Source organism: Marmota flaviventris, chromosome 6 (assembly GCF_047511675.1).
Source record: "Marmota flaviventris isolate mMarFla1 chromosome 6, mMarFla1.hap1, whole genome shotgun sequence".
In the NCBI taxonomy this organism is placed as follows: domain Eukaryota; kingdom Metazoa; phylum Chordata; class Mammalia; order Rodentia; family Sciuridae; genus Marmota; species Marmota flaviventris.
Window position 1 is genome coordinate 141749108 of NC_092503.1, and position 23073 is coordinate 141772180.

The window sequence follows — 23073 nt, forward strand, 5'->3', positions numbered from 1 at the left end:
TCTACCACTGAGCTATATCCCCACCCCTTTTTGAGTCAGGGTCTTGTTAAGTTGCAGAGGCTGGCATCAAACTTGTGAACCTCCTACCTTAGCCTCCCGAGTCACAGGTATGAACCACCATGCCTAACTTGGGACTTGAATTTTAGATTGCCAGCTACAAAAGATGCAGCAACCAATAAAGTGTTTTCTACTCTGGATGTTACTGATGTGATGAACTTAGGGAAAACAAAATATACAAACGAAAACAAAAGGACCTATGTGACTATTCAGTCAGTATAAAAAGCAGTAACATATATTTCAGGGAAGTAAAATAGTCACCCAGATCTGAGTGCTCACAAATTCTGCATAATTATGATCTACACTGTCCCCATATATGCACTTTGCCTCAGTGCCCACCTAGAACTCTTCCCTGCTGTTGGAGAATTCCAAGAGGAACTGGAATTAAGAATTACACCTACTAATTTATTTATGTCCTCCTTGTGTTCTCTGTCTCCCCTGTGCACCTATATCTGCAAAGGTATCTGTTTTCTAAGAATGTTTTACATCTCAGGCAAATCCATCGTTGATTCTCCACTTTCATAATTTTATTCTTTCCAAATTTGTAAGAGCAGAGGATTATTAGCAAATGTGTTTATTGAGCATAGTTTTGTTCTTTGTATTCTCCCCAGGTAACTGCATGAACTTCAAATCTTTACTCAGTTGTCATTGTCTTACTGAGGCTACCCTGACCTCCTGCTTTAAAATTATAACTCTCCCACTTCCCACACTCTCAATCCCCCACTGTGCCCCCTTTTCATAGCTCGTTATCCTCCCACATAATTTCTAGTTCACAGTGTCTCTTATCTGTCTTCTGCCTGCAAACACTTGGCAACCAAGAGGCTTTATGTCTCTTACTTATTGTTATAAAAGAGTGCCTGACACCCAATGGGAACTCAGAAAATTCTTGTTTAGTCAGTGAAGGTGTGGCATTAATATAATCACATTTTTCCTCCATAAATTTACAACCCAGTTTTTATTGTAAACCTAATAATATGGTTTGGATCTGAAGTTCCCTACAGACTATATGCTACAGGTTTTTGGTTGCCAGCCTGTGGAGATACTGGGAGGTCTTGGAAACTTTAGGAGGTGGGGCCTGAGGACTTTAGGAACTTAGGTCATTGAGGGTATGGCCTTCGAGGGGATATTGGGATCCCCAGTCTTTTCCTATCTTTCTCTGCTTCCTGACTGCTGTTAGGTGAGCAGCTTATTCCACTACACACTCCCTGCTATGATATTCTCCTTACCACAATGAAACTAGAATTTTGAGATAAACTGAACTCTCTGCTTCTGCTGGTGGGTGGGGTCTGTGTAAGGCTGCCGGCCTCTGTAGCCAAGAAATGTTACAGCTCTTACTGGTGGGCTATGCCTGCAATGTTGCAGCAGACCACAGCAGCTCACTAGTCAATTTCTTCTTCTTTCTGGGTTCTTGTCTCATGAATTTGAAGAATGAAATCCATAGACCAGGATGAGTGGATAAAAGAGTAAGACTATTGAAGAACAGAAACAGGAGCAGAACTCTTGCAGTGCAGAAGGGTACCTGATAGCAGGTTTTCTCCCTCCAAGTGTGCTAGTCTAGGGGTTTATATAGCACGTAATTAACTGCTATTGGTCCAAACTTATGCTGATTAGGGTTTGGAAGCTTACTAATACTATTAGTCAATTTTTGAGTCCCAATTTTCATTCAAGTCTGCCTCACCTCCATTTTCTCATGGCAGATCAGGAAGTAGGAGGTTGAGTCATCAGATGGAGCTGCAGTGCTGCCTGGAGCAGGTTTCTGCACAGGCATCCTGTATAGTGCCAGGCCTGGCTGCCAAAGGATGACAGGTTGGTGCTCCTCAGCTTGCCTCAGTGCTGGCTGGCTATGCAGATCCACATGGCCACAGGCTGTGCTTGCCTCTCTTACCCCAAGCCGCCTGGGCACCACTCTGCTGCTTTGCTGTTGCCTTGTTCTGCTGCTGCTCCTTGGCAGGGACCACCAGTAGGCTGGCTGCACAGCTTGGCAGCCAGGAAGCCATGTCAACAAGGCCCAGAGTGATGGAGCCAAGCCACCATGGCCTGAAACCTCTGAAACTGTGAGCCAAAATTAACCTTTCTTCCTTTTAAGTTGTTTATCTCAGGTATTTTGTTAGAGTGACAGAAAGTTAAACTAACACACCTAGTGAGAAATGAAAAAATAGCAAACAAAAAAATGTTATGTTTACTATGTTCAAGCAAAGAGTTAAATGTCCTTTCACCTAGCAAGGGCTTAAAAAAGAATTTTCGTTCTTTTATTTATTTATTTTTTGTACTATATCATTGAGGGAAAAATTCTTCTGGAATCCTTATGTAAAGGGGAAAAGGAAACAGAAAATAAGGATAACTTTTAAGGGAGTGTTAGTTAAAAAAAAAGGAGGGTGCTGGTTCTCCAGGCTGACTCCCGTTTAGAAGGAGGTCCTTCATTCTTTCCCCAGCTCATACTTCACTGAAAAAGAATAGGGGAAGTCACAACCATCAGATCACTCACCACAAAACCCACCACCTACCTGCCTCTGTACCCGCAGGCTCTGCCTTTCTTTCTATTACAATAAAATATTGTTTATTGGCCTATCAAAGTCCAGCAACCATTTGTGGTTTGGATCCCATTTCCTGCTCAAAGACAAGTGATTCTGAAAATAGCCTTCTCTTCTTTACCTCACAATAAATTCTAGTTTTCTACTTCATCACTTCCATCAACATACAAATATATTATAATATTGCCTGTCACGAAAAAATAACTCTCACCTTGGCCTCTCATTTCATTCTCATTCCTTTGCTCCCTAACACAGTAAAACCTCACTCTCCTACCTCTCAATTTTCTTCTCAGCCTACTCCAACTGAGCTTTTATTTTTAACCCTCCACTAAGACTTGCTACATCTAATGATCCTCATGTAAACCTTTCCTACCCCTGCCTCCTCTAACACCTGACTCTCTAGGCTCAAGGACAGCTACCTTCAGTTGGTTTCCCTTCCATCTCAATGGGCCCACTCTGCCTGGCTGCTCAGGGTAGGCCTGCTAGAATGGATACACACGCAAAGCTGGAAAGCCCACCTGCATGTGTTCTGCTAAGTCCCTGAAGGACATTCCTTTACCAAAATGAGAAAGAATGCACTGGTGAGAGGGGCCAATGTGGTCCATGTGTTCCAGAGGCCAGACTAGATGCTGTTAGGAACTGGGCATGGAGGCCAGCTGAAAAGAAGTAGGTACAAGGGTCCCAGGAGGAGAAGAGGAAACATATTCCTAGGGAATGGTAGAGGTGTGTGTCACCCTCAAAAGGGGAGTGGTCTCCATTTCTTATAATTCCATGTCAAGTGTTCTTTTCCTATTCCATACTGTTTCCCCATACTATACTTTAGGGGAGAAAGTGCTAAGTGCCATTAGAAAGTTAAGACAAAAAATAAAAGAGAGATATTACTTTCAGACTTTTTTTTTAGTGCTACCTCCTTAGTACTTTTTAGTTTTAATTTTGAGACAGCGTCTAAGCTGCTGAGGGTCTTGCTAAATTGCCAAGATGGATTCAAACTTGTAATCCTCCTGCCTCAGTGTCCCAAATACAGTGTCCCAAGTATTAAAGGCAAATGCCATTATGTCCAGCTCAGATAATATTTAAACTAAGCCTTAAAGGATACAAATAGTTTTAAATGAAGAACTAGGTGATGGAGGTGGAGAAGGACATTTAACAGGCAGGAAGGGAAAAAGAAAAAGGAAGCAAGTTGGGAAAAGGCACACAAGTCATTAGGAGCCAGAGCATGGAAGGCAATGAATGAATGATGGACTATAGAGCTCGGTGTGCATGATAATTTTTCCATGAATTATTATTCAGCCTTTAAGATAAAAGTTATAAAGACATCATGCTGAAATGGCAATGTTTTGGATATATTGCATTAAGTAAAACATATTATTAAAATTTTTTTAAAGGAAAAAAAAAAGACAGATGTAACTCAGTTATAGGACAATGGTTATCATGAAGCACACTGAGCTTAGATAGCCTATTAAGACAATATGTCTGAGGGCTTTGTAAACTCTTTCAGTATAATGGGTAGCGAAAAGAGAAGATCCATGATCTCTGGAAGAATAGAAGTTTGCAAGAGGAATTTTTTTTAAAAAAGGTATTATGGTTTATTGTTAGAGTCTGTAAACAAGTCTGGATGGCGCCTAGCAAAATGCCAGAGGGAATGGTTTGTGAAGTAATGCCAGCGAGCCATTAAGTGTGAAAATTCCTTATTGGTTGACTGATGTATCTAGTTTATGCTAATTAAGATAAGCTGTGTGGAATGTATAAATATCGCTCCGGTCCTACAATAAACGGCTTCCACTCCTGCTGTATCAATGCACACAAGTTGTTCGTCACCCCCCCCCACCCCCCCCCCACCCCGTTATTTTGCTGCAGCCGGACTGCGGCAGTTTATTATGTCCCCCCAAAGCTCATGTATTTAAAGCATGATCCCCAATGCAGGAAGGTTCAGAGGTGGGATGTTTGGGAAGTGATTGGATCACAAGGGCTCTGAGAAATGGGACCTAATTAGAGGAAGCAGGTCACAGGGGCCTAGTCTGGGGGTTTGTCTTCTTATTGGCCCCTTTCTCCCTCTGTGCTTCCTGGCTGCATGAGCTAACAGCGTTCCTCCACCATGGCCTTCGGCGGGCATGATGTCTGTCTGTCCTCAGGCCCTGAGCAATGGAGTTGGCCAACCACAGACTAAATCTCTGGAACTGTAAGCCAAAATAAATCATTCCTCAAGTTGTTTTTGTCAGGTATTTGGTCACAGTGATGGAAAGCTGACTAACGTATAAGATTTACAAAGTAAAGGTGCGAGAGGGTAAAACTATTTCATGGAGCAAGTCATTATGGAGATGTGATGAGTCAGAATCAAGGGGACAAGAGACTAGACAGAAGGGCCAGAAAGCTGATAAGCACACTGGAACCTCAAGGGGAAAAGAAATCATGCCCTCCTGTAATCCACAGTGAGAGCCAATGCTTTGCTCTGTGAAGGCAGAAACAGCATCCATTTCCAATCTCACCTCTCCTGTGAGCCTCCTTACTACAAAAGAAGGGAGTGAAGCTTTCAGCCATGGGCTCCTTCAACTTACCACAGCTCACAGTTACCCTGAACATGCCCATCCTGAGTCCTATCTTCCAACCTCAGAGATGTCCCTGTCCTTAGGCTTTGCTGTGGAACCTGGTCCCTGTTTCTTCTCTGAGACCTTAATTCATCCATCCCTGCTCTCTCCTTTACCTCAGTTTCATCCCCCACCATTGGAACCTTCTTAGAAAATATCTGCTTATTTAATACCTCCATATGAATGTTTGAAGCAACCTCGAACTCTTCAGACCTCTCCCTGCAAACCCGCTATCCCTTGTCTTTGCCCTTTAAAGTGGCTACCATCCACCCAGAACTCTGCTAGACTTCCTGGATCCTGATCGCCTTATTTCCATTGCTAACCAATCGCTAAATCCTTTTCATTTTACCTCTGAAATCACATTGTACCCGTATCTCCCTCTTTGTGTCCATGGCAGTGTTAATTCTTATCTCCCCAATAGGTTAGATACTAAAGTATCTAAAGTAAAGTTCACATCATTTTTTGTCGTGTCCTTGGCAGCTGACATAGAGCCTGTGACATAGTTTTTGAAAGTCATTAAGCGTTTATTGAAAGACTGATGTAGACTTTGCATCCTTAAGCCATGCAAGGGAGGCTTGTTCATTTTGAAATAACCTGTAGGTAAGAGAACATAGATGTTTCGTAATACACATTAAATCAGTATTTGTTCACAGAGCCCTATTTGTAGACAATCTGGGTTACTGCTTTCTTTCCACCTATTTCATCCCATTTGTGTGCAGATTCCAGACTTAGCTATCCCCCTCCCCACCACAATACTGGGATATTCTACCACTGAGCAACATCCCGGCTGCTTAACTGTTTTATTTTATTTTATTTTTATGTGGGTACTGGGGATTTATCCCAGAAGCACTTTATCATTCAGCTACATCCCCAGCCCTTTTAACTGTTTAATTTGAGACAGAGTATTGCTAAGTTGCTTAGGGCCTCGCTAAATTGTGAAGGCTGCCTCGAACTTGCAATTCTCCTACCTCAGCCTCCCAAGTCGCTGAAATTAGACGAGTATGCCACTGTGCCCAACTAGACTTAGTTATCTTTATCTTAATAGTTGCCTTTCTCCTATCATATTTTAGTTTTCCCTACAGGATCCCATGAAACCCATGGATAATAAGAAATGTCTCTTTTTCACAGCTTGAATCACTTCAAAGTTTTCAATGCTTAATTTTCTGAAATTAAACAGTTACTGCTACAGATTGCTCAATTCATTGTATATTTCTCATGGTTTAATTTGTTACTAGTTATGTTCCAACTTTTTATGTGCTTTTTTAAAAAAAGTCAAATTTAATCAGTTTATGTTTTAACCATTAGGACACATATTTCATGGGCTGGGGATGTGGCTCAAGCGGTAGCACGCTCGCCTGGCATGCGCGGGGCGCTGGGTTCGATCCTCAGCACCACATAAAAATAAAATAAAGATGTTGTGTCCACCGAAAACTAAAAAATAAGACACATATTTCTTAAAGTAAATTAATTCAATTGCTGAATATGCCAATCCTAGTTGACCCAGCACTGCCTGGGCTTCCCCTCCTCTTTCACCTCAGAGCCCAGTGCCCTCCAAACCCTGGGTCAGTTCCACCCACCATGCAGGGCCATGTGACTGCAGGGGTCTGGGCTCCCATGTGAGGCCCTAGTAGGCCATCTCCCTACCCAAGTGTTCCAACTTTCTGAATTTGAGAAATTATCAAACGTTCTGTGTCCAAATTCATATAAGACCTCTCTCATACAATTCCTTAACAAAAATAACAATAATAGCTTTTATTTATACAGCATTTCTATCAGAATTGGTTAAATACTCTACATATATTTTTCCTTTTGTACATAATTTAAGCATAACACTAACTTTTGTGAGATAAAATAATTTCTTCCTTTCCATTCAAGGTATATTTTGATTAATAGCTATACTTTCAGCCTGGTTCTGGGTTTTATCAAAAGGATAATACATGGGTTTTTTTTTTTTTTAAATTTCTGGTACATTTCACAAAATCAGTTGTCTCTGGCTCCTTTGTTGAAATTCAGAACCAATTCCTCAAAACTGTGTTAAGGTAGAAATTATAAAGGCTAGGCCTTAAGGACCAGTTTTCTTTTTATCTGAGACTTTATTCCAAATGATCTTAGAGTAGTGTCCTTTTAAATTGAGTTTGTGGTAGAAGAGCCTTCCAGCCTAGAGGGAGAGATGTCTTTAGCACAACAAACAGCTGACGTGAAATCTGTTAGTAAATCTTTGTGCATCACTAAGCCCCTGATAATATGGAAGGGTATTCTGTGAGAATATTTGGCAAAAGAGCCACTGCATTCATCTGTGTTGAAGTAGAATGTGTTTGATTGGTCACAAGAAGAAATTAGAAGAAAAGTAATCACATTTTTTTTTTGAATGTAAAATTTCATTGTGTATACAGATTTTAGTACATCATATGTATGATTAGCTGGAGTAGTATACTTAGTAATAATTCTTCCTGGAGTAACTGATGAAAATGACTAGTGCTTAATCTTCGGTCTTGTTTAAAATAAATCATTTCTATTTCCTTTAAAAATATTTGGCATCTAAAAGTAAAAAAGAAAAAATGTTTTATAAGCTTTGGGGAAAGGCATTTAGTGACAGGACTTCTGAACAGCAAATTCTTGGTTACCTAGGGGAGAGGGCTGTGAAGAAAGCCTACAGATGAACTCCACAAAAAGTACCCAAGCTATATTTTAATTAATACTTTTGGTTTTATTTCAATCCTTCTCCCACTGAGGAACACTATGAAAAACAAGGTGGGTGGAGTTTCATCTTTTTTGATTTGGTTGCCAGTGGCAGAGAATGTAGAAAAGGAACAGAAGCATTCGTCTGAATAACTGATGAAGTGACTTACAGCACAGTGCTGCAGAATTAATGGTATTTATTGGTGCCCTCATAATTCAACTATTAGAAAAGCTGTGTTGCAATGAGAGACGTGACCTATTGATCATTGCCCTCTTCCACAAAGCTATGTCACAAAGAGGCCACAGTATTCATGAAACATGCCCATGGCCTGGGGCAGGACAGGGGCAGCAGCGGAGTATTAGGCATGATTCTAGCAAGTGTAGCTTTGGTCTGGGTCCCAAATTTAATTCTCACTCACTCCTAGTTAGGTACCTACTAAGTGACAGGTGCTTGGGGAATACCGAAACAAATATGAGACAATTCCTGCACTAAAAAAGTTCTAGTCAAGTCAAGGGTCATGTAAGCAGAGAACAGTAATATTATGCTATAGGAGCTATTGTGCCAATAGGTATGGTGTGGGCACCTGGGAGGAAGCTAGCCAGTTCCATGTGGTAGACAGAGAAGAAATGGCTTCTTAGAGAAGATGGAGTATGAGCTGGCAGATGCTCGTAAGGAGAGAACTGAAAAAAGCAGAAGAAAAGTAGCTGGAGAAGAACATACCAAGTGGGGGAAAGCAGCATGGTCAGTAACAGGAAGGCACAGAAATAACAGCATGTTTATAAAACTGCAGGTAGTTAGATATGCTATATATAAATGATGAGGAAGAGAAAGCAATGCATGATAAAATTGGAGAGGAAGGTGAGAGCTAGGTTGCAGAGGACCTGAGATGTGCAGTTGGAAACCATCCAAGGGCTTTAGGTAGGGGAGGGTCTTGATCATATTTTGGGTTTTTTTTTTTTGTATGGGGGATGGAACTCAGGGACACTTGACCACTAAGCCACACCCTCATCTCTATTTTGTATTTTCTTTAGAGACAGGGTCTCACTGAGTTGCTTAGTGCCTCGCTTTTGCTGAGGCTGGCTTTGAACTCGGTATCCCCCAGCCTCAGCCTCCTGAGTTGCTAGGATTAGGTGTGCAACAACACACCCGGCCAAATGTAGTTTTTTTTATAATGACTATCAAGATGACCTACCAAGGTCATGGACTTCGGATGATTTTCTAATCTTGGTCTGTAGGAAAGAAAAGAAAAGAATGTAAAAAATGGGGAAGGACAAAAATAATGACATTTTTTCACTATGTTCACTATGTAGCATATTTTCTTACTCACTTGCAAGGAAAATATGCCATTTAGGACAGAACTATGAGACCCTAAAAGATTAAATTTTTTCAATATATAATATTGAATTGTCATAGATCATTCTTAATGAACTTGAATAGAAATATTAAATCAGAGTCTCAATTACATTAAACATTCCCATAGATTTATTTAGGAAAAGGTTTCTGGCCATGATTTGCAAACCTAATGAATTTCTTTGAAAGTGATGAACTAGAGGCAAAAATTAGACATTGAGACTATTAAAGTACCCCTTTTTTCATATCTTGATTTTCCACTATTCTCAGTACAATTAGCAAGAGTAGTATCATAATTTTGAGATGATGCAGAGAAAGTCTAAAGCTCGTTTGCATGCTGAGTGTACTGAGGTCAATCAGTCAATAAGAGCATATGGAAATGGTGATGGCTGAAGGCTGCCAAAATCTGAGGTTTTTTAAAACACATGGCCTGACCACTTAGAAAAGGCTAGAGAGCTCTTTTGCCCCATGTCACCCCCTTGATTCAAGGCCAGTTTATACCCATGCATATGGGCCTTCAATCCATTGTGAAAACAGACCATAAGTAAACAAATATATTTAAAAAAATTTTTTAAATAGATGAATGCAATACCTTTTTTAAAAAATATTTATTTTTATGTGGTGCTGAGGATCAAATCCAGTGCCTCACATGCTAAGCAAGCGCTCTACCACTGAGCTACAACCCCAGCACATAAACAAATACCTTGACTGGTAAAAAATGTGAGTTTATATGCAAATTTTATTATTTTTAAAGTTTTAGAAAAAATTCCATAGTTTCTCTCTACAATTCATAGAAGACCCATATTCTGTTTAAATTAGCATTTACTAAGCATTTGTGATTTAGCATCAGATCACATTCTTTCATATTAGGCTGGGGGTGTAATTCAGTGGTAGAGCACTTGTCTAGTATGCCCAAGGGCCAGGTTTGATTCCCAGCAATGCAGTGGGTAAAAAAAAAAAAAAAAAAAATCATACTTAACTTAGCACTTTGCAAACAGCTAGTCTAAATCTGCTCAGAGGTTTTGATTTTTAGAACAGTTGTATTTACCCTTGGTATGCTGAGCAAACATGACTCAGGACATAATCAAAATACGACTTTAGTTATTATCCAAAAGACAAAAGACAACAAGTGCTGGTCAGAGAAAAGGGAACCCTTGCACACTGTTAGTGGAAAACAGTATGGAATGTTCCTCAAAAAGTTAAAAGTGAACTACCATATGATCTAGCAATACCACCACTGGGTAAACATCCAGAGAAAATGCAAACAGTATGTCGAAGAGACATCTGCACACCCAAGTTCACTGCAGCGCTATTCACAACAATCAAGAAAAGAAGCTGGGAGCAGTAGCCCACTCCTATAATCCCAGGATTCGGGAGGCTGAGGCAGGAAGACTGAGAGTTCAAAGCCAGTCTCAGTAACTTAGCAAGGCAGTTAGCAACTCAGTTAGACCATATCTCTAATACAATACAAAAAAAGGGGGGTAGGGATGTTTCTCAGTGGTTAAAGATCCCTGATTCAATCCCCAGTACCAAAAAAGAAAAAAGAAAGAAAACAATCTAAATGTCCCTCAACTGATGAATGGATAAAGAAAATGTGGTATACATACAACAGAATACCATTTGGCCAAATAAAAGAATAAAATCCTGTCATTTGTGACAACAGGGACGGAACTGGAGATCATTAGGTTACAAGTACTGCATGATCTCACTCACATGTGGAATCTAAAAAAGTTGATCTTATGGCAGTTGAGAGTAGAATGCGATTACCAGAGGCTAGGAGAAGTAAGTGGGAGAAGGCAACGGGAAAGGTTGATCAGTGGATATTAAATTATAGTTGGACAGGAGTAAGTAGCTGTGGTGTGCTAGTATTACATAGTAGGGTGACTACACACAACAACAAAGTACTATGTATTTCAGAAAGCTAGAATGAAGGATTTTGTTTAACACCAACTGTGATACTGCTAGATCATATAGGAGTTCACTATAAAGCAATGACAAATGTTTGAGGAGGTAGATAAGCTTACCCTGATTTAAAAATATTACATGACGTGCACATGTATCAATACATCTCATAGTACCCCATAAATATGTACAATTGTTAAGTTTGTATGAACCAGCTAAAAAATAAATTTAAATTTAAAATTCTAATGCAACTTTAATTTTTGTCTCCTACTTCTACCTTAAGCTTTTTCACTCAGGGAAACGTCTCATTTATATGGAATGGATACACAGCAAGCCCAATGGGTTCTTCAAAATAATTTCCTTTGGAAACTCTGCACATGTGGAAAACCTACTCTGACTTTGGGAGTCTACAATTGTTTTATTAGCACCCAAGGAACTGGGCCAGGATTAGTCCATTTTTAACATCTCACTATGTTCTTAATAAACCCTGCATGGGTTTCTGCATATAATTTATAGCATCAGATTCTGAAACAAGTCTAAAATAACAGATTATAGCTGGGTGCAGTGTTGCATGCCTGTAATTCCAGCCATTCAGAAAGCTGAGGCAACAGGATTGCAAACTGGAGGCCAGTCTTGGCAATATTTAGTGAGATCCTATAGTGAAATAAAAAGGACTGGGGGATGTAGCTCAATGGTAAATCCCCTTGAAGTCCAAATAATAATAAAATAACAGATCATAAGATTTAATGTTAGTGTAAGAAAATATCTGGCCATAAAATATATAGCAAAATAAACAGGTTTTTTTTTTTTTTTTTTGGTACAAGGGATTGAACTCAGGGGCACTCCTCAACCACTGAGCCACATCCCCAGCCCTATCTTGTATGTTATTTAGAGACAGGATCTCACTGAGTTGCTTAGTACCTCGCTTTTGCTAAGTCTGGCTTTGAACTCAACATCCCCCTGCCTCAGCCTCTAGAGTTGCTGGGATTACAGGTGTATGCCACCACGCCTTGCTATAAGCAATTTTTTTTTTTTCAGGCAAAATCTTAGTACATTCATAAGAGGCAAACATATATTCCTGAGGGCAGGAAATCTCTTTCCAATTCAGGTTCTATAAAAAAGTATTTATCATATAAAGAGCTCAAAAAGCTAAACACCAAAAAACAAATAACCCAATCAATAAGTTGTCCAAGGATCTGAATAGACACTTCTCAGAAGATGATATACAATCAATCAACAAATATATGAAAAAATGTTCATCATCGCTAGCAATTAGAGAAATGCAAATCAAAACTACTCTAAGATTTCATCTCAGTCCAGTCCGAATGGCAGCTATTATGAAGACAAACAACAATAAGTGTTGGCGAGAATATGGGGGAAAAGGTACATTCAAAAACTGCAGATGGGACTGCAAATTGGTGTAGCCAATATGGAAAGCAGTATGAAGATTTCTTGGAAAATTGGGAATGGAACCACCATTTGACCCAGCTATCCCACTCCTTGGTCTATAGCTAAAGGACTTAAAAACAGAATACTACAGGGACACAGCCACATCAATGTTTATAGCAGCACAATTCACAATAGCTAAACTGTGGAATCAACCTAGATGCCCTTCAATAGATTAACGGACAAAAAAATGTGGCATATATACATATATATACACATATACATACAATGGAATATTACTCAGAAAAAAAAAAGAGAATAAAATCATGGCATTTGCAGGTAAATGGATGGAATTAGAGAAGATAATACTAAGAGAAGTTAGCCAATCCCAAAAAAACAAATGCTGAATGTTTCCTCTGATATAAGGAGGCTGATTCATAGTGGGGTAGGGGAGAGGGAGCATGGGAGGAATATACAAACTCTAGATAGGGCAGAGGGGTGTGAGGGGAAGGGAGGGGGCATGGGGTTAGAAGTGATGGTGGAATGTGATGGACATTATTATCCAAAGTACATGTATGAAGACATGAATTGGTGTGAATATACTTTGTATATAACCAGAGATATGAAAAATTGTGCTCTATATGTGTAATAAGAATTATAATGCATTCCACTGTCACATATAAATTAAAAAATGCTAAACAATTTATCAGGTGATTATTTTAAAATCATTGCAAAATATTAAGAATTTTCCTATAATTTATCTTAAATTGAGACATGGGAAAGTTTTTAGAAATGTATTATATACATGTGTATAAATACACACACACACACACACACACACACACTTTTTTAAAGCTAAAGACATTATTATTAGCTTGGTGTGGTAGTGCATGCCTGTAATCCCAGTGGCTCAGGAGGATGAGGTGGGAGGATTGCAAGTTCAAAGTCAGTCTCAGCAAATTTTTTAGTGAGGCCCTAAGCAATTCAGTGAAACCCTGCCTCTAAATAAAATACAATAAAGGGCTGGGAATGAGGCTCAGTGGTTGAGTGCTCTGGAGTTCAATACCTGGTACCAAAGGGGGGGGGGCGCGGGAAACAAGACATTACTATTGATTTTTAAAGAACGGAAAACTTACCTCAGTTTTCTGGCTCTCTCTCTGGGCCTTCTCATTAAATCTTCCAGATGTTTATTTCTCTCTTCTAAACTGAAAGAAGAAACAATTGAATTTTTTTTTTAACTGAAGTGGACTCTTCTAGATAAATATTTTGTTAAGATTCACTGGAGGATTTGAGTAGATAAATTCAAATCGTAGTCTAGTTATCATTATCTGTCCTTCTCACCATATAGGTACTTGGGGTTCTTTCCTAGCAACTTCAATTATGTAATCAATTTTTCCCTTTATAGGTTCTGTGGGTAAAGAAGAAAAGTAGATAGTAGCAAATATTTAAAGTGGCATTTAGGTATTCTGCTGTTTGTTTGCACAGTGGGTAGAGAACTGACCCCTCTGTATGTGTAAACCCACATGCTCCTAGGATTGCATGTTAAAAATAAAACCCCTGAGCTATGAACTGCTTTACCCTGGAAAAAAGTGTGATGATGTTCCAGGACAGTCGGCACTTGGCTGGGCTGCTAGAGAGTTATTTGTATTCTGTCTTTATGGTTTAGTGAGAGATGTAGCAATGGGCTCCCTTGTTGCTGGTAGGAGGGAAAATTCCGTTAAGACCGTCCCCTCCCTGAACCCACCTTAAGACATCTCCTCCCTGAACCCACCTTCCGGTCCAGAAGGATGTATAAGTTTCCTGACTGGTGCAACAGATAAACACAAACTGGGTGGCCGAAAGCAGCACTCAATTATTTTCTTATGGTTCTGGACGTCAGAGGTCCAAAATCAGTTTCACCCAGCTGAAATCCAGGTGTGGGCAGGGATATGCTGCCTTGGAGGGGGTATGCTGCCTGTGGACAGGGATATGCTGCCTGTGCTTTGCCTTGCCTTGTGTAGCTAGGCAGGTGGTCCTCACTGCTCTTGGTTCCACTCATGTCACCTTTTCCCCTGCTTCCCTCATTACAAGGCCTCTTTTGTTATCAAATCTCTCTCAGCTTCCTCCTCTTAAGACATCTGTGATTGCATTTAGGGCCCACCCAGATAATCTAAGACAAACTCCCCATCTCAAGATCCCAACATAATTACATCTACAAAGTCTCTTTTGCCATATAAGGTAACATTTGCTGGTTCTAGGGATTAGGATTTGGGTTTGTTTCAGGGCTATTCTTCAGCCTGCTGTAGAAGGTGAACAGTCAACAGACTCTGGGAGGAGATGAAATTCTAATCTACAGGAGCACATTGTAAATTCAATAGCCTAAAGAAGGGTCAGGAAGAAAAAAAAAAGAAGGGTCAGGAAAGTATGTGAAATGAGTGTCTTTTCATCTCTTAACAGTGCCTTTTTGAAGAACAGTTTTGAATTGATAAAGTTGGATTTTCTTATGAATTATGCTTTTAGTGACATGTCTAAGCAGTTGCTATCACACCCAAGATTACGGAAAATTTCTATCTTTTTTATAGAAGTATTAAAGTTTTAGTGTTTATATTTAGGTCAATTATAAATTTTGAATTAATTTGTATGAGGTACAGGGTATAAATATAAAGTTGGGTTTTTTTGTGGGGGAGGGGGAATAGTTAGTTATTTCCAGTTGCGAAAAGACTACCCTTTTTTTTTTTTTTTTTTTGGCGGTGCTGGGGATAGAACCCAGGGACTTGTGCATGCAAGGTAAACACTCTACCAACTGAGCTATATCCCCAGCCGCCCAAGACTACCCTTTTTCCACTTCATTGCTTTTGTACCTTTTTCAAAAATCTCTTGTCCAGGGGCTGGGAATGTGGCTCAGTGGTAGAGCGCATGCACAGCATGAAAGACCCTGGGTTTGATCCCCAGCAACACAAACACCCACACTGCAAAAAACTAACAAAAACCATATCCCATGTTTATGTATGTGTGAGTTTATAACTTTATATCTGTTTTGTTGATCTTTTTCTATTATTTTTTTCTATTCTACGACACAACATTTTGATTATTGTACCTTTATAAAAAGTCTCAAAATCAAGTTTGCCTGCCCATTTTGTTCTGTTGTTGTTGTTGTTGTTGTTGCAGTTGGACACAATACCTTTTTTTTAATTATTATTAATTTATTTTTATGTGGTGCTGAGGATCGACCCCAGGGCCTCACACATGCCAGGCAAGTGCTGTACTGCTGAGCCACAACCCTAGCCCCTTGTTTTTCTTGATCAGAGTTCTTTTACCTCTTCTATGTCTTTTGAATTAGCACATGAATTTAGAATCAGCTTGTCAACTTCTAAACAAGCAAACCAACCAACCTTCTGGTATTCTGATTAGGTCTGCACTGAATCTGTAGATTTACTTGGGGAGAATCTTAACAATATTGAGTCTTCAGATCCACAAAAAATCTATATGCCTCTCTATTTAAATCTTTATTTTCTCTCATCAGTGTTTTGTAACTCAAGTGTTTTTCACATATTTTTTCAAACTTATCCCCATGCAGTTCGTATTTTTGGTTTTAGAGAAATGTTTTTAAAGATTTGATTTGATTGTCCATTACTAGTATACAAAAATGCAATTGACTTTTGTCTCATACCTTGCAACCTTGCTAATCTCACCTAAACAATTTTAGTATTTTTTTTTGTAGAATCAGATTTTCTAGATAGATTATTATGTTGCCTACAAATAAATTCATTTTTGCTTCTATTTTTTTTATTCCCAATTTGGATGTGTTTTATTTCTTTTCCTTATTTGATTGCCCTGAGCAGAACTTCCAGGACAATATAAATAGAAATCTTTTTATTGACCTTGAGAAAATAGTCACTTGTTCTTTTTTTTAATATATTTTTACTTATAGATTTATTTTATTTGTTTATTATTTATGTGGTGCTAAAGATTGAACCCAGTGCCTCACACATGCTAGGCAATAGCTCCACCACTGAACCACAACCCTAGCCATTTTGTTCTCTTTTTTTTTTTTTTTTTTAATTTTTTTAGTTGTAGATGTTCATAATACCTTTGTTTTATTTATTTTTATGTGGTGCTGAGGATTGAACACAGTGCCTCACAAGTACAGTGCTAGGCAAGCACTGTACCACTGAGCTACACCCCAGCCCCCATTTGTTCTTTTTTTTATATATATCTTTATTTATTTTTATGTGGTGCTGAGGATCGAACCCAGGGTCTCTCACGTGCGAAGAGAGCACTCTACCACTGAGCCACAACCCCAACCCCCCATTTATTCTTTATTAAGTATGATGCAGTAGGCTGCTTTTTTTTTTTTTTTTTCTTTCCCTCAGTGCTAGGGAAAGAAATTTAGTGCCTCAGACATGACAGACAGGTGCTCTACCACTGAGCTATACCCTCAGCCCAGCAAGAGGCTTTCAAGTAGGTGCTGTTTATCACTGCTGAAGAAATTCCCTCCTGTGATTAATTTGTTTAGTTCCTCACCACCACCCAGCCCCGCTTTTTTTTTTTTTTTAATTAAGAATGGTGTTGAGTGGGCTGGGGTTGTGGCTCAGTGGTAAAGTACTTGCCTAGAATGCGTGAGGCCCTGGGTTCAATTCTCAGCATCACATATAAGCAAATAAATGAAATAAAGGTCCATTAACAACTAAACAAAATATTTTAATAAAGAAAAAAAAAGAATGATTTTGAAATCTGCCAAATGCTTTTTCTATGTCTATTTAGATTACCATAAGCTCTTTCCCTTTTAGTTTTCTAAATATATGGATGCAGTTGTTATTAGAGATAAAGCTGAAGCTTTTCCCAAAAAAGTAGCATTCAGAGATTTCAGCGATTAGGATAGAAATCAGCCATTTACTTTTACCACCATTCTTTTTGCGGGGGGGTACCAGAGATTGAATCCAGGGTCACTTAACCTCTGAGACACATCCCAAGGCCTTTTAAAAATGTTTTATTTAGAGACAGGGTCTAAAGTTGCTTAGGACCTCATTAAGTTGCTGACCCTGGCTTTGAACTCGAAATCCTCCTGCCACAGCATCCTGAGCCTTTTTCTTATGTCAACACACTTTTTCATTAAAAATATAGAAATAAGAAAAAAAATCAAAGCAATAGAAGAGTATGGTGACTATAAATAGGGCAGTATTGGTGTTATTTTAATTTCCTATATAGTTAAATGTAGCTATTTTGTGGCATTTACAAGCTTTAGAATTAACAAATGTTCACCTTATTGTCTGTGACCAAGTTATACCATCACATGGCTTTTTAACAGCATGTTCAATCAATTAAAATATTTGATCACTTTAGACTATCAATAGAACATAGAAAGGTATAGATTTGTACTTTGAATTTTTCTATGATTTCTGATTTTATTTGTATGGAAAATAATTTATAGGCATTTCAGGCAGATAGAAGTCACAGTTGCTATGAAAAGGCAGGGAAGCCAGGTATAGGGATGCATGCCTGTAATCCCAGCAACCTGGGAGACTGAGGCAGAAGGATCACAAATTTAAGGCCAGCCTCAACTATTTATGAGACCCTAAGCAATTTAACAAGACCGTGTCTCAAAATAAAACCTTAAAACGGATAGGGATGTAGCTCAGTGCTAAAGTGCCCCTGAGTTCAATCATCAATCCCCCCTTCCCCCGCCAACCACCCCCCCCAAAAAAAGGTGGGGAATTGTTATTGTGAATTTAGGTTATCTGTAGGAGATACAGCATTGGAGATATTCTTCTGGAACCTCGTTGGTATTCTTTGGATGGTGATTAGTAAATAAGAATTAGAGAAGTCTGATAAGAGTCTTCATAAACATAGACTGTAATCCCAGATCAAATGATAGATTGGCAATGAAATGTACGACCACCTTAAACAGTAAGGTAGTATGGCTGAATAAGGTGGGAGGCCAGGACAGGAAATGAGCTGGGACATTCTTTTTTTTTCTTTTTTAAGGATGTTTATTTTCAGAATAGTTTGATATAAAGATATAATGTGTGACCTTGAAAAAAAATGAAGTTAATTGGTATTCACAATCATCAAAACCAGGGCACTGAAACCATGTTCTGCAGAGAAAATGGACCAAAGATTACTTAAATAGCGTTGTTAAATGTGTTGAGTTAGATTTCAAGGCTGCTATATTTACATCACCAATTGTCTTTTTCTTCTTCTTCTTCTTCTTTTTTTTTTTTTTTTTTTTTTTTTTTGAGAATGGGGATGGGGAGTCCTTGTAGGGGAATCAAAAGGTTCTGGGTCTTTTTCAAGGAGCAAAACCCATGGGTGTTTCCAGGATCCAGGAAATCGTCATACCAATCCTTCCACCCTCAAGCTACCAGGAATCAAGTCTGGAGATTTATTATAAAAAGGTCAACCTTGAGTTAGGGTTGAATCAAAGGCTGGATGTGATGATGTTGGCTATTATAAGGAACTATTCTTTCCACTTCTTCCTGTTTCCTGAATTAGGCTTATTTAAAAAAAAATGTGTTCTATAGAACTATTACATCAATAGTTCTATAAACCTTTCCTATACAGAAGATTTTAAAACCAACTTCTAGCTGGGCGTGGTGGCACATGCCTGTAATCCCAGTGGTTTGAGAGGCTGAGGCAGGAGGATTTAGAGTTCAAAGCCAGCCTCAGCAAAAGCGAGTGGTTGAGTGCCCCTGAATTCAATCCCTGGTACCCCCCCCTCCAAAAAAAAAAAACCCAACTGCTAAACACAGGCATCAATAAAACAATTAATCCAAGGGGAGAATTGTTTTGGTGGTGACTATAAAGGCTACTGTGGGGGTAGGTAGAGAATACTACAGGAGAGGCACCCAGTCCAGTCCTGGAAGGTAAATGAAGGTGTCTGGAGGAAGTTATGTTTTTGCTGAAGCCTAAGAATAAATAGGAGTTAGGCTCAGAGGGGAGAGAGAGCACGTAGGAATGGAAAGTAGGAGTAAGGGAGGAAATAGGTAGGGTGTATAAGACAAAAGTGTGCTTGGCTGCAGGTGACAGTACACTGAGACAACATTGACATCTAACAATCCTGCACCCCACACCACCCCCTGCAGTAATAGATGGTTTCAGAATTAGTACAGTGTGGAAGACCCAGGTCTCTACCTTCCCGGGCTCCTCTGGCCTTGTGGAAGACAGTTGCCACAGCATTAATCATGTCTTCCTACAACCATCTTCAATGCAGTAAAACGATGTAGGCATCCTTTTTTTTTTTTTTTTTTAAATCAAGTAGCATACTTTTCCCCAAAAGCTCCCCACAAAACTTATTCTTGAGTCTTGACCGACAGAAATGGGTCACATATCCATCCCAACACCAATGAGCAGCAAGTGGAATAGTGCTGCCACATGAGACATGGGCTAACTGTGGCTCACTCCCTGAGCTGGGGAGGGATCAGCTTCCCCAAGAGCCACCTACACAAAAGTAGGGAAGCCAAGAGGGAAAGACGGTGTGTGGATAGCCACAATGTCTCCCATACAGCAGATGTGATGAGAGACAAAGGTCATGAGAACTCTTGATTACCTGTGACCCAATGGGGACTTTATTCTGAAAGGGAAGAAAGTCTGGTAGTTTCCTCAAGAGTCTATTCAGGTTATGCAAGTTGGGTAGCAAGTTAATGTAAGCAATGTTTGTATCACCCACTGTACCACACCAGAGGACACTGGTGTCAATATGTACTCTCTTAAGCCAGGTGTAATGGCGCACACCTGTAATCCCAGAAGCCCAGGAGGCTGAGGCAGGAGGATCACAAGTGCAAAGCCAGCCTCAGCAACTTATTAAGGCCCTAAGCAACTTAGTGAGACCCTGTCTCTAAATAAAATATAAAAAGGGCTGGGAATACGACTCAGTGGTTAAGCACCTCTGGGTTTAATTCCTGGTACAAAAAAAAAAAGTGCTTTCTTTGTGGTATTAACTGATCAGTTACTTAAGGAACACACCTCACTTGAAGAATATTCTATAAAACAAATGATGTGAGATCTTTAAGACTGCCAATGCCAAGAAAAGAAACAAAAAGGCTAAGGAAATATTTCAGATCAGAGTTAGACATAACAACTAAATGCAACAAAGGATCTTGGATTTGCTCTAGGACTGAGAAAAAAACTGCTAGAAAGGAGATTATTGGAACAATGAGTGAAATTTGAATATAAACTTATAACCAACTTATAATTACATTTTATATAGTTGAGTTTTAACATATCAATTGTTATTCTTTTTTTTGAGAGAGAGAGAGAGAATTTTTTAATATTTATTTTTTAGTTTTTGGTGAACATAACAACTTTATTTTACTTTTATGTGGTACTAAGGATCGAACCCAGCGCCCCACGCATGCCAGGTGAGCACGCTACCACCTGAGCCACATCCCCAGCCCCTCAATTATTATTCTTATAGTAAATGATATCAAATGATTGTTAAATGATCTGCATTTAATCATTGCATTATGGTTGTGTGAGAAAAGGTCCTTGTTCTTCAGAGATACATTCTAAAGTACTGAGGAGTGAGGAATCATGCTGGAGCTGGGACATTTTTGTTAGAGGATCCACCTCTCACCAGGATGATAGTTGTAATGGGAAGTGAACAAGTCTCCAATTTCATAGGGAGAGGTTCTAGAAACATGAAGGTATGGAGCAGATTTCCACACGTGAAAGAGACCTGACCACAGGTGTTAACAGAGAAAGCATGGCCACTTGAACTTTAGTAGTATTGTGGAAAAACTACCTGACTCAGACTCACAACAGTGAATGCACCTCTAAGGAAATTATTTGAGCAGAGATCTGAAGGATAGCAGAGATAAAACTGAGGTGGTGAGCCTGACCACTTTAAGCAGAACAACACATGCTAACGTCAGGAGGTACATTTAAGAAACTATAATATCTCCAGTGTGGTTAACAGTAAGCTAGGGGTTAGTGAGATGAGCCTGGAAAGGTAGGCAGGAGCCTGATAATGAAGGAACTTGTAGGCCATGTAAAGGATTTTTGTTTTCACCTAAAAATGATGGAAACTTACTGTCAACTCAAAGTGTTTTAAGATGTAAACTGGCAGGATCAGATTTAACATCAGAAAGATCAGTGTGGTTACATATATACTTTAGTGAACATCAGATCATCAGCTACTTACCAAGACCCTGTCTCAAAATAAAAACTGAAAAAATAAAAAGGACTAGGGATGTGATTCAGTAGTAAAGCACCCCTGGGTTCAATCCCTAATACAAAATAAATAAATAAATAAATAAACAAACAACTAAATAAATAAACTTTACTCTGTGTGTGTGTGTGTGTGTGTGTGTATGTACATACACATACATAATATACATATATATTAGTCTTTTTTAAAAAATCAAATTTCAGGGTCTGGAGTTGTAGCTCAGTGGTAGAGCGCTTGCACGTGTGAGGCACTGGGTTTAATTCTCAGCACCACATATAAATAAATAGATAATAAAGGTCCATTGACAACTAAAAAAGAAAAATCAAATTTCAGTTGGGCACAGAGGTACACTCTTGTAATCCTAGCTGTTGGGTGTGTGGGAGACCTTGCCTTTTGGTTTTATTTCCCCCATCGAAACTTAACTCCCCACTGAAATTAAGTTTCCATCTCTGGAGAAGAACATCACATAATCCATTACCCCTCCCCCTCCTCTCCAAAGGGCGCCAAGCCGAAGGGCACCAAGCCAAAGGACACCAAAGTCAAAAGTTTTCTCGACCAATCCTCTCAGGACACAGTGTCCACTAGCCTGTTCCTGAGTCACCCTGCCAATCAGCACCCGCCACATCGCCAAAGCAACCATTCTTAAGCTGAAGCTTGCAGTCTCACGCAAGCTTCTTCTCCTCTCCTTTCTTCCCCTTCAGGCAGCCCCCCAATAAAATCTCTTGGATGAATTTCTGTCTTGGGGGAGTCACTCGCCTTTCACCAGCTACTTGGGAGGTTGAGGTAGGAGGATCACAAGTTCAAGGCCAATCTGAGCAACTTAGCTACCTTGCTATTTAAAAAGGCCTGGGGATGATGGCTCAGTGGCAGAGTGCTCCTGGGTTCAATTCCTAGCACTGGAGGGAAAAAAATCAAATGCATTAGTGGATTTTGTAGGTAAACAGCCATATCTAAAGTCCAAGGCATGTGAATTGAAAAATTACAGCATAGTCAATGAATGTATTTGGAGAATAATACCTCAAATACTGCTAAAGTTTAACAGAATTAACAAACTAAAGCCAAGTTAAAGAACACTGCTCTGATGATATATTTCATAATTTTTGAAGCAGAATATGCCTTTTAATGATACCAAAGCAAATTCACTATACTTAAACAAAATATATCATCATGGACATATTTGGTTTAAAAAATGTATTACAACAGTGATCATTTAAGCAAATTGACTCACATGATATCGGGCAGTAGTAATCAATCTGTCCAGACACTAGAATTATTTGGACAGCTTGTGAAATATACTAATGCCCAGATTCCATCTAGCATTTTAGTGCAATGGAGTTTTAGGATAGGGCCTAGTCACTGTTATTTTTTAAAATACATTCAAGAGGATCCTAATAAACAGTCATACTTGACCCTTCTTTTAATAAAGCTTGTAGAACT

The 23073-nt window shown here is 39.2% G+C and overlaps 1 protein-coding gene across 4 annotated transcripts in view; it reads right to left on the minus strand.

Annotated features, from left to right (window-relative positions):
- Window positions 1–5695: 5695 nt before the first annotated feature.
- The window catches only part of Cage1 (cancer antigen 1), a 41151-nt gene continuing 23773 nt past the window's right edge, over window positions 5696–23073 (minus strand). For 3 of the 4 annotated variants that reach the window (XM_071613672.1, XM_071613671.1, XM_071613674.1), the window contains exons 12-14: window positions 13628–13696; window positions 9046–9082; window positions 7553–7711 (exon numbers count right to left, since the gene is read on the minus strand). In XM_071613672.1, the coding sequence (XP_071469773.1) occupies window positions 7670–7711; window positions 9046–9082; window positions 13628–13696 (148 nt within the window). In that variant the 3' untranslated portion in view covers window positions 7553–7669. Of the gene's footprint in view, window positions 5768–7552; window positions 7712–9045; window positions 9083–13627; window positions 13697–23073 lie in introns of those variants that run through there. The other variant, XM_071613673.1, reaches the window with a different exon arrangement.